The sequence below is a fragment of the Gracilinanus agilis genome, chromosome 3 (assembly GCF_016433145.1).
Source record: "Gracilinanus agilis isolate LMUSP501 chromosome 3, AgileGrace, whole genome shotgun sequence".
In the NCBI taxonomy this organism is placed as follows: Eukaryota; Metazoa; Chordata; class Mammalia; order Didelphimorphia; family Didelphidae; genus Gracilinanus; species Gracilinanus agilis.
The window spans coordinates 333790045-333802571 of record NC_058132.1 but is presented as its reverse complement, the minus strand read 5'-3'; the positions used below and the strand labels follow the sequence as shown (position 1 = coordinate 333802571).

General features: G+C 35.5%; 1 protein-coding gene across 2 annotated transcripts in view; it reads left to right on the top strand.

The window, feature by feature from the left end:
- Window positions 1-2434: 2434 nt before the first annotated feature.
- CEP63 (centrosomal protein 63) overlaps window positions 2435-12527 on the top strand; it is a 47136-nt gene continuing 37043 nt past the window's right edge. For both annotated transcript variants that reach the window (XM_044669997.1, XM_044669996.1), the window contains exons 1-2: window positions 2435-2500; window positions 8539-8716. In XM_044669997.1, coding sequence (XP_044525932.1) covers window positions 2457-2500; window positions 8539-8716 — 222 coding nt within the window. In that variant the 5' untranslated portion in view covers window positions 2435-2456. The remainder of the gene's footprint in view (window positions 2501-8538; window positions 8717-12527) is intronic.

Here is a 12527-nt window from a genome sequence, read left to right as displayed (position 1 = left end):
GAGATTTTAGTTGTAACATAAAAGAAGTCTGGAAAGGCAGTTGGCAGAGATGAGGAGAGCTTTCCAGGCATGGAGAAGAGTCAGATATCATCTCTGTCAAACTTTAAATAACTTTTTTCATCATAGGTTTACATGGAGACATGGTAATTATTGCTTTGATCAGAGTTCTCAAGTCAAAGTTGTTTTATTTACAATGTGTCAGCCTTATATAAATGGTTCTTTTGCTTATTTCACTCTGCATCAGTTCCTGCTGAGGTATTCTCCAAAATTCCCTCATTTTCTATAGCACAATAATATTTAATTACATTTGCATATCACAGTTTATTCAGTAGTGATTCCCTAATTGATAGGCAACATCCTTAGTTTCTGGCTATAAATTTTTTTTTTAATATCCCATGTCTTGTTTAGGATTATTCCCTCTTTTTTTTTTTTATCTTTCCTCTTAACCACCTCTCTCCATTCCTCATGTTTACTCAGAAATTCCTCCTTTCCAACTCTAATGAACTCCCTCCCTTCTCTCTCTCTCTCTCTCTCTCTCTCTCTCTCACACACACACACACACACACACACACACACACACACACACGTTTACTTCTGGTCTTTTCTGTAGAAGTGTTTGAAAGTCTTCCATTAAAGTCCATTTTTTTCTCCCTCAGGACTCTATATTCTGTTTTAACAGGCAAATTATTCTTGGTTGTAAATCTTTATTGTCATTTCGAATATTGTAATCCTTGATCTCTTCTTGTTTAGAGTAGAAGCTTCCAGAACTTTTATGACCTTAAGAGGAGGGGTTCTTTTGTACTTGAATACCTTTCTTGCTGCTAGCAGTAGTTTTCCTTTGTTGTGGGAGCGATATGATACTCTCCTAAGACTTTCTTTTTGAGGTTCCTTTCTGGAGGTAATCTGTAGATTCTTTTCATCTTGACTTTGCCCTAGTGGTTCTAATAAATATGGGCAGTTTTCATTGATAATTTCTTTTTTAAAAAATTTAATTAATTTAGAATATTTTTCCATGGGTTCCATGATTCATATTCTTTCCCTCCCCTCTCCCATAGCCAATGAACAATTCAACTGGGTTTTTTTACATGTATCATTGATTATTAATGATTTTTTGAAATATGTCTAGACTTTTTTAAAGTCATTTTCCAATGAGTCTAGTGTTTTAGATGTTCTCTCATTGACCTGTTTTGTAGTCAGTTTTTTTTTAATAGTAGATAGCTTATATTTTCTTTTCCTCATTCAAGTTTTTGTCTTTGTGTTAATATTTCTTTAACTTCATGGAATTACTCATTTCTATTCAGTCTGTTTTAATTTTCAATGAGTCTCTTACTTGGGTAAAGCTTAATCACTTTGGATTATAAGATATTTATTTTCCTTCCAATTCTTTCCCCCAGAATTTTTGTTTCATTTAAAAAATCAAAAAAGTCTTGCTTCATTTTTTTCTGATTATTCATATAGTTCCTGTGGAAAACATGGCTTTTTAGTTCGAGTCTTTGCTTGTAGTTATGTAGTTTCTTTCTCCTAGATTTGGCTTTTTGTCATTTCTGGATCTATTGAATCCTTTATAATTATCTATATCTCGTTTGCTCTTCTTTTTTCAGTTCTTAGTTCCTGAATTGGTACTTTGTGCCAAATTCTGCTTCCACTCTTATTTTTAGGTGATTGACCTTGCTTGGTCTCAACATGGATTATACATGAGTTCCTTCTCCACCTCAGGGGGCCTCCTAGATTCTTTGAAGTTCAGAGACTTTTTATTATATATCAGGACAGTGTTAAAGAGTTGGACCTTCCTGGTGGCTTCCTAAGCCCCCATTTCAGGTTTCTGATCACCCTGGAACCTTCCCCCTTTCTTGGGAGAGCGTTCTGCATTTACAGTCCCAGAATGGTCTTTTTGGCTACAAATATCTCTGATCACGTTGGAAAGTTCTTTTCTGGGTTGTCTGTGCTAGTGTTGGCAACTCCCTTTCCTATTGCCTAGGGTTCCTGGATGACATTTTATGTAATTCTGGGCCTGGCAAAGTAACTTACTATGATATCTCAATTAATTTCTTGATCATTATTTGATCTCATAGGATTTTTAGGTTTTTGCTTGAGTAGGTATGAGGGGACAGACCTACCTATCTCTATTCAGGCAGCTTATTTTTAATGGCAGCCTTTTACTAACAACCATGATTAAGCATATTAACTTTATATCAAGCACCTAATATGGATTTACATGACCCCAACTGGAAGCTGGTCAGGCACTATTCTATTTTTTTCTTTGTATCTCCAGCACTTAGCACATAGTTGGTCAGAAAAGTGTTCAAAATTAAAGCTCTTACCTGCTTCTAAAAATTTCCCAAGAAATGCTACATTTCTTAAGGTGACCATTGGCAATTTTTAATTGGAAAAATAATGTCATTTTATGACCTGTCTTAATTTTTCTTCCCAGCTACCAAGGCAGAGGTGATTTGGTCATGGAGGCTTTGTTGGCAGGAATGCAGAGTCGAGGGCAAGGAGGGTAAGGTTTTTTCAGTTTTTGCTTTTAAACAAGAAGTAGGCTTTCCAATGCCCACATTTGTTTTAGTCCTGGTACTTGAATGCTTCTTCTTCATCTTGAACTTTAAATAATTTGTTATGATGAGAGTACTCTGTATTAAGGTAATTAATGTAATTCTGGCAATGTAGAATATAATATTTGTAGACAATATTTTATCTTCAGAGTTTTTCTTAACTAGAAGGTAAACATTTTCCTTATGAAAATTTGTGCTCCCTACTACTTAAGTGAAGAACTAGAGGGACTTTCTAACAAAAGAAAAAATAAACTTTTCTTATTTTATTGAAGAATTGGAAAGCATTTTAAGTTTCTTACCATTATGAAAAAAGCCTCAGTTGATTTCTATGGGAAATTTGCCAAAGCAGACTTATTATCTGGGCTTCAGTCTCAATAGAACATATTTCTTGGATTATTTATAATGTAAACTTTTTACTTCCAACTCTCAATAATTCAGCATTCTCATATTCTTTTAGTAGTTATTCAGGCCCTACCCTTTTTCTTCTTTGCTTTGTCTTCTTTTGGCCATTTTAGTGCTCAGTCATTTTTTTATTTCATAGATTATCAGTTGAAAGAAGCCTCAGAGGTAATGCGATCCAACTCAAACCTGAGCAGAAATCTTCCCACTCCCTCCCACCATCCTTAGTAAGGAATCAGGGAGTTGTCCCTAACTCTGCCTCTATAAGAAGATAAGTTATTTGTATTCTATCTTCCATGTATTTGTGGTAATTTCGCTTTATGTTAATTTTATTGTTTATTCATGAGGCTATATTTCTATTAATTTAAAAAATAATTGTATCTTAATTTTCTTAGGTACATGTTAATTATTTTGAGAGTGGTTAACCAGATACTTACTTGTCAATTTTCCCCTATTTTTTTTAAATAAAAAGGTAAAATTGATGTTTCTTTTAAAAAGTTTAAAATGTAATTTCTGAAATATTTTACATATTTGAAAATTCTGAATTTGGAAAAGCCAGGTCTAATGCATAATGTGCAAAGAATAGCACTATAGGTGATGAGCCAACAAGGGAGACTGAATAGTAGTAAGGAGAGGAGATACAGGAGGAGAAAGTAGTCAATAAATGTGAAATAATGCAGTTTGAGAAATATATGGATGGAAAAAAGGCTATCAGAGTTGGCATTTAAGAGGTCAGAAGCCAGAATGCACAGTTAAATGGTGAGTGATAAAATAATGGTTTAGTTATAATATTTCAAGAGGTTGCCCTGAGGACTTAATATATCTAGATTATGTGAAGCTTTTGTCACCTCCAGACCTGTATGACACACCAGGGTTCCATCTTTCATGCCTGGCAGCTTAACAACAGAGAACTGTGCATTGTATGAGAAGTGGGTTCTCATTCAGATATGCTTGATTGGTTTCTCATCTCAGATGACATAGAAAGGAAGCTTCCTTTGCAGTAGCCAGGGAGTAGGGCCTCTCCACTGTTAGTCATGGTAATATGTAAGTTTTTAGCAGTATAGTATTCTAGTAAAAGGGCAGGGCATTATGAAAGTTTAAGGTAGGAAACTTGTCCAGAGTAGGGTTAGTTTGTATAGGCCTCAAAGCAACTGTCTCACCAGGAATGTGGAGTCAATTGAACTAAATTCAAGTGTTAAATAATCATTAAGTAAGCAATGTAGCCTTCAGGGTCTATTTTTGAGGTCTAATTTGAGCAAAATTGTATAACAAAAGCTATGAATACAGTTGTTACTGTCCTACTTACCTATTCTTCCTATGAACAAGACAGTTAGCATTTGTTACCTGTTTTGTGCCAGATTTAAAAAAAAAACCAACAAAAATGTCCTTCCCATTGAGTTCACAATCTTAATAGGAGGGGTTTAACATGCATACACACTGCTAAGTACAAACAAGATATTTATAAAATAAATTAGAGATAATCTCTGAGTGGGAATCTCTAGCATTAACAAGGATCTGGATAGGATTTTTGCAGAAGATAGGATTTTAGCTGAAACTTGGAAAGGCAGTTTAGGTTGAATAATGCAGAGAGTTAAGAGAGTGAGAAGAAAAGAAGCAGAGGCTTTCTAAAGGAATTTAGCCATGAAAAGCCATTGAGAGGATAATAGTGAGAATGGATGGATCAAATGAGACTTTTTTGAGGATGGGTGGGGGGAATAGGGAAGCATGTAGTGGACAGGGAGAATAGGGAGAATAGGAGTGATGGGAGCAGGGACAGACAATCTACTGGAGAAAATAAAATGGAATGGAATCACTTGTGCATATAGAGGGGAATTCCTTTACCAAGAGAAGGACTACCTCTTCATGTGAGATAGGGATAAAGGAGAACATAGTGGCAGAAAGCATTTGAATGATATGAGTTGAAGAGGAGGGGAGAAAATAGAGCTCTCCAAGAATGACCTGAACTATTTTCAGTGAAATAAGAGGCAAGATTTTCACTTGAGAGGATGGGGAGTGGGAAATCTGAGGAAGAATGAAAAAGTTTGGAAAAACTTTTGTGGTGAATAGCAATAGTGAATCAGTTAGAGGGATGTAAAAGGATTACCTTGCCAGTTGAGGTTATGTGACAAATTTGTAATGGCAGGGTTTAAAGATTTTACTCCATCTTCATTCAGTAGCATGTGAATAGTTGCAAAAATAATGAATGGTGGAAGTAGTTCAAGGCTGAAATTTGACAGGCCAAAATTGGTTATATAATATAGGAGTGATGGACTTTAGAAAAAAGAATAATATAGAGTTGAACTGATTCATCAAGGATCGGCACTGGGAAGGGAAAGTGTAGAACTCTAGGAAATGAACTGGGAAAGGATTGAGGAATAGAGGGATTAAAGATTTTAGTGAAGATCAAAAACAGAGTTGGATTTGTAAGGCAAAGGGAAAGGTAGAATGATAAAATATGATGATTAATTAAAGAGCATTTTCAGAGTTCATGAGCATGTAGGTGGAACATTTGTGGATGATGTCAGGGTCAAGAGTATGGCTATCTTTGTAGTGTGGATGAGTAAATCATAGAAGATAAGTAAGTTTGGGAACTGGGAAGTTAGAACATTTGAGGGTATTAGATATGTTTGTTAAAATCCCTTAGAATGAAGGCAGGATTTGGGAAGGAGAGAGAGGTCAGGAGCTAGGCATCGAGTGTATTTATTTATTTATTTTTAAAGAAACCCTTACCTTCTATATTAGAATCATTACTGTGTATTGGTTTCAAGGCAAAAGAGTGGTAAGGGCTAGGCCAAAAGGGTCAGCAACCTTTTTGGCCGTGAGAGCCATAAACGCCACATTTTTTAAAATGTAATTTCGTGAGAGCTGTACAGTGTTCACAGTGCGCTCCTGTAACAGCGCCTGAAAAAAAATTGACTTTATGGCTCCTGCAGAAAGAGCCATACGTTGCCAACCCCTGGGCTAGGCAATGGGGGGTTAAATGGCTTGCCCAAGGTCATACAGCTGGGAAGTGTCTGAGGTCAGATTTGAACCCCAAACTTCCCATCTCTAGGTCTGGCTCTCAATCCATTGAGCCACCCAGCTGCCTTCTAGGCACTGAGTGTATTGAGAAGGAAAAGAGAGTTGTCCTGGAGATTGGTAGATAGTAGCTACTATAATCTTAATTAGGTGATAAATAGGGATTGGATGAACCTCAAAGGAGGCGAAATTATTGAATGATTATTAAGTGGCCTTGGTAGAGGGAAAATTTGGAATTGGTAATAGGTCAGGAAGTCTGACGTTTCTTCCCCTCCATCCCCCCCAATTCTGACCACTGAGTCTGGTGGTAGTGAGAGAGAAGGAGGTATGAAAGTATGGCAGTGCTAGAAGAGAGCCAGGAAAACTGTGTCATTTAAGGGATCTAGGCCTCAGTGACCTAGAAGAAAAAAGGAATGAGAAGGGGAAAGGTTAAGGATGAAAGCAGGTTTATTACTTGTAGAGCTGACATTCCAGAGAGCATAGTGGATGTAGTGAGTAGATGGAAAGTGGGATTGGGGGTTAGAGGTGAGGGGGGGGGATGGGAACAAGGGAGCAGGCAGTGGGGGATGGACAACTTGTGGGAAGTTATAAAAGGCTGTATGGGGGTACAGAGAAATGATTGGCCCACGCAAGGACACTGCTTTTGCTAGGTGGGATATCTTCTCAAACCCTAATAGGGCACCCTAAATTAATTAATTAAATAAACTTTAAAAAAATTAAGGGGAGTTTGATAGTTTTAATCTCTTAGAAAGATTGCCAGAGAACTCTGTACTGCCTCCTTTTCCCGTTTGGTCTGAATGTACTATTTGTTATTATACAGTTGTTTTAGTTGAATCCAACTCTTTGTGACTCCATTTTGGGTTTTCTTGGCAAAGATACTGGAATAGTTTGCCATTACCTTCTCTATCCTTGACAGGGGAAGAAACTGAGTGATTTGAACTTAGATCTTCCAGACTCCAGGCCCATCTCTATTCATTAAGCCATCTAGCTTGTCAGAATGTACTAAGTATCTGCTCCCAAGTTTTTTGGACCTTTTAATGATAAATGCTTCCCTTTGCTTTTGTAATTGACACTACTGCTTATCAAACCAGAAAATGTTAGCATTGGAAGGGTCCCTCTAGGAGTGCTGCTTTATCATTAGCCTAATTACCTCATTTTGTGGACAAAGAAATTATGGCTTGCCCAAGATTGTCTAGGTAGTCCAGGGTAGAATGGGACCTGAAGCCCTAGAAATCTTCTAGTTCATTGTTCTGCACCACATTATTGCAAACTTGTTTACACACATACATACACACGAGTTTGCAATAATGTAATGCAGAACATATATGTATATATCTCCTCTATAGGATCAGTAACATCTAATGCTTTTTAAACTTGGAGGTAAATCATTTTTAGTGAACATCCAATAATGTGGAATTTCAATATCTTCTGAAAGGATCAGTTTAAATGTGGCTTAAGGTTGAATGCAGCACTTAAGATGTTTTTCCTACCTTCTGTGTTGGCTAGACATTTGACTTCCATAAGTTTTTGGATTTTTTAAAATAAGGCACATGATGTGTAAGCTAGACTGGGCTCATTCTACCAGTTATTAACCAGATGTCCACTGATCTTTTAGTTACCTCTTTTTTTGAGGTTTTATTCTACTCATCAGATTTGAGTGATGCCATGGGTCTCATACGTATTTATATAGATTTGTTTTTGTGTTCCCTATTGAAGAAATATAAAAATGCAGATTCATTAAAGGCTGTTGTTTTGCATCTGAAAAGTAGGAGGAGTCAGAAACTCTGGCTTTGTTGTGTTATTGTTTGGTAACACTACTTTCCTTTGGCTTGCCCTCTAATCATATCTAATCACTTCTTCCCAGACTCTTTTGCGTCACTGGACATTACTCCTCCTCTTGCCCCTAGACAAGTTCACTTTCTCTGTGGTCCTAACTCATACAATGAATTTCCCATCCCTGATTCATCCAACATTTGAATCTCTAACTGTCGATATTCCTGAGATTTTGTCCCGGATCCTATATTCTTTCTCCCCCTGTACTCTATTGGTAATGTCATTAGCTCCCATGGGTTCAAATGTTATCTCTATTCAGCTCTCACACACAAGTATATGTATATATCTATCTCATATGCAGTAGGGCCCCACAAAGCCTAGATATAAGCAGATACCTGCCGACCCCAAATTTATGTGTTCTCTCTCCCTGCTTCTGCCCTCAGTGTAGTGCTCCTTGACTTCCCACCCTCCCTTCCCAAAAAACCTTTAGAAAGTGAAAATGAATGGAACAGATCACTGCCTTGGGGTCCTAGAAGTGGTTAGAGATTGTGACCTGGCCTCCTGTACTTCCCTTAGATAATTACAACCTTGGAATCCAAGAATTGGGGGATCCTACTATGTGATTGCTTCTAGTGATTTACTTTGAAATAGTCATTCTTGTGAAACTTCAATAATGATGACTTCATTCAGTTACTTTTTGGGATGAGCACATACTTCCATATTCTTTTACCAGTGAAGAAAAAGAAGCAATGTGACCATTTGCTATATAATTTGAATGATTTCTTTGTATTTGCAGGGGTTTTTTGACATCTTGTGAGGCAGAGCTACAGGAACTAATGAAACAAATTGACATAATGGTGGCTCATAAGAAGTCTGAATGGGAAGGTCAGACCCAGGCTTTAGAAACCTGCTTGGATATCCGACAACAAGAGCTTACCTCTCTTAGGAATTTATTGGATCAAAAACACAAAGAGGTAACAATACATGATTCCCTCACTTTTTATTTAGTAGTATAGTTTGGTTTTGCTTACGCATTATATATGCTTCAAAAAAAGTTGTCAGTCAAAACTTTGTGCACAGTTTTCTTAATATACTATATTAATATTAATTATATATAAAACTATAATTAATATAAAGATATTAATTATACTATAGAGATGGATTTCCACTGGAAAAGATTTGGCCCTATTTCCTTAATATTTTATTTCATCAATATGGATATTGATCATAATTATATGTAGATGAAGTTTTTGAAACTCATCCTGTCCTAAGAAGGTGTCTGTAGTTGCTTTGAAGTTATATATATTGAGCAAAATACTTGTGTAAGAAACATTCATTGGATCACTGATCTAATTGATAATATGTAAAAAATAGAAGAATATTTTGCAAGGGAGATTGAGCTATTTTTTTTTTATGGAACGGCTAAGTGCCACAGTGAGTAGAACATTAGACCTGGAATCAGGAAGACTTTTGAATCTAGCCTCAGACACCAACTATGTTACTGTGGGAAAGCCACTTAACTTTTGTCTGCCTCAATTTCCTCAAGTGTACAGTGGAGAGAATAACAGCATCTACCTCTCAGATTAAATGAGATGATATTTATAAAACACTTAGCAGAATGCCTAGCATGTAGTAGGTACTACATAAATGTTTATTTCTTTCCCTTCCCCCTTATATCACTTAGTTTTATTAGCAGGGTTTAACTTAAATTTAAAAATTCTGAAATACTTATTTTTTGTGTATATGCATACAATCTATAATTTTCTCATTTAATTATTTTGTCTTCAAAGATTCATGGATTTTTTTATATTAAAAACAAACACAAAAATCTTAGTTGTTTATATTTCCTCCATCTTTTTATTGCCAAATGTATTTACTCTATTTTCTCTCTCCTTTCTGCCCCATAAATATGAATTCTCCCAAGGTTCAGTCCTTGACTCTAGATTTTCATTTATTTCCATAGCCTCTGTTATCCCAAGTCAATATTCCTTTGATTCAATCCTTCATTTACAATTGTTGTTAGATGTTTTTCATTTAGATGCAGTAGTGCCTCCTAAGACTCAGTGTGTGTAAAATTAAACTACCTGAAAATAATTTCCCTGGGATGGTAATAGATTTTTCTAGATGCCTTAGCTCAGTATTAGACTACTCTTTCCTATTGTCTTCCCATGTTCCTCATCAGGTCTTATGATTGTTCTTTTTAATGTTTCTTGAATGTTTCTTTTCCTTTCCATTTTTATTGCTGTTACTGATGACTTGGCTTAACTCATTTGGACATTATTATACAAAAAGCTTCATAACTGTTCTCTCTTCCTTCAACTTTCCTTCCCTCTAGCCTAACATTTTACTACAAGATTAATCTTCCCAGTACATCACTTTGACCTTATAACACTGTTGGTGAAAACCCTTAATGAATCTCAAGTTATATACAAGATAAAGTAAATTTCTTAGCTTCACATTTAAGGTTTTCTACTGTCTGGCCTCAACTTACCATTCCAACTTTATCTTTAAAAAAAGTTTCAGTGATGTTTTCTTCTTTTTATATCATTGTTTCCATTAAATTCCTTATGGTTCAGGTTACTGTTAATACATTTTTTATCTCTCATGGCATTTAGCATTGTATTCTTCCTAAAGTACATATACTAGTAATACATGTCAATTATCCATTAAAATGTTTTAGTCAAAAATGCTGTTTATTCCATGATCTGTTAACATTGATCCATGTTAAGCATCTTTCTTCTTGGTTAAAAATTTCCTAGCATTTTTGGGGACAAATTTTGAAGACATGCTCTAGACACATTTTTGATTTCTTATAACCTAGGAATCTGGTTTGTACAAAGTGAACTGAATAGGAGACAAAGAAGAAAGCATTGGCATATTAGTGTATTCATATTTGATATATGAATAATAGCTCACATTTAAATGATACTCTACAAAGTATTTCCCTGACAATAGCCCTATAAGATTGGTGGTGCAAGTATTAATACCATTTTGCCAGTGAGGAAGTTAAGGATATGCAACAAAGTTAGTGTCAGTTATCTTCAGCTTTGGTTATATATGTAGAAAAAATTGGAAATAATAGAGAGAAGGCACTAAAATTGTGTGGAATAGAAAGGTGGGAAGGATTTTAGCTAGGACTTGAAGGAAGCTAGAAGGTGGGATGAGGAGAGAGAATATTCCAGGCATAGAGTGCCTGTGAAAACATCTGGAAACAGGAAATGTAGGCTTTTTGGAAGAGCAGCCAGGAGGCCCATGCCACTGAGTCTTAGGTGGGGGCCAGGGGTTGGGAAAGGTGGGTGGGGTTGGGTGGGGTGGGGTAGGAGTTGTCCAAAGGTGTGAGAAGCCTGGACTTCTCCAAATTAAACCAAAGATTTTGTGTTTTATCCTGAAGGTGATAGGGAGCTATTAGAGTTTATACCCAATATCAGGACTTGGGGGTTTGTGAGAGGGTCAGATTTTTGGGAGGTTGAAGGAAAGAATTATTAACTAATGTCTTGAGAGCAGTGAGGTGGCTGAAGCCAATAGTTGGGCCATGGATAGGTGTCTAAAATTTATGATCCTTAAGGTTAGTCTGTAGTCTTAGCTCTAGATGGAGTGTCAGTTACCAAAAAGTAAGCAGAAGCAGGCTTTAGCTACCATGTCAGTTTATGGGACTATAATCTCATCTCAACACTACTGTTGTCTCAGTAGCCTTTTTATACTCTAGTCATAGTATTTTCAATAAGCATTTAAGTGCTTACTGTGTGCCAGGGACTGTGCTAAGGAAAGGGAGTACAAATTAAGACATATTAGTTCCTTTCTTCCAATGGCAGAAGACAACATATAAAAGACTATATACAAACAAAACATACATAAGACAATTTGGAGAATCTTGCTAATTTGCTGAAATTATTGTTTCAGTAAAATTTTGACTCTGATGTTCTCTAAGTAGACTATCAGATCATCTGGAGAAGCAGTATTTTGTTTTTTCTTTGTTTATGTGTATTCCCTCAATTTCTTTTTCTTATATTCTTGCTATTAAAGTGGTGATAATGGACATCCTTACTTAACTCCCTCAGCTTATTAGAAAGGTCTTTAGTTTATCCCTATTCCATGTAATACTGTCTCTGGGATTTTAATAAATAATCTCTACTATATTCAGAAAGGTTCACTTTTTTCCTTTGCTTTTTAAAATGTTATAAAAATGAGTATTATATTTTATTTAAAGATTTTTTTATATGTTCATATAATCATGCATTTATGCATTGTTTCCTTTATTAATATATTTCTATTATGTTTATATAGTTTTCCTAATATTGAACTAACTCTGTATTCTTTTTTTTTAAACATTTATTAATATTCATTTTTAACCTGTTTACATGCTTCATACCCTTACCTGTATTCTTGGTATTAATCCAACTTGGTCATAGTGTATATCTTTTTGATAAATTGCTGTAACCACTTCTCTGTTATTTCAAAAGTTCATCAGTGCTTATTAGGGATATTGATTTTTCTCTTTTGTTGTTTGTATAATATAGAACAATTGGTAGAATTCTCTTTTTTCCTATTTTTGCATACAGTTTATTTAATATTAGAATTAATGTTCTTTGAAAGTTTGATAGAATTTTCTCACAAGTCCATCTGGTCCCAGAATTTTTTCCTGTGGCAGCTTATTTATGGCTTTTTCAACTTTTTTTTTCCTTTTCCCCCCGAGTTCAGTTTATTTAGTTCTCTCTCATTTTGTTGATTTGGGCACTTTAAATATTCATCTACTTTCCTGTAAGCTGTTAGTTTTATTGATATATA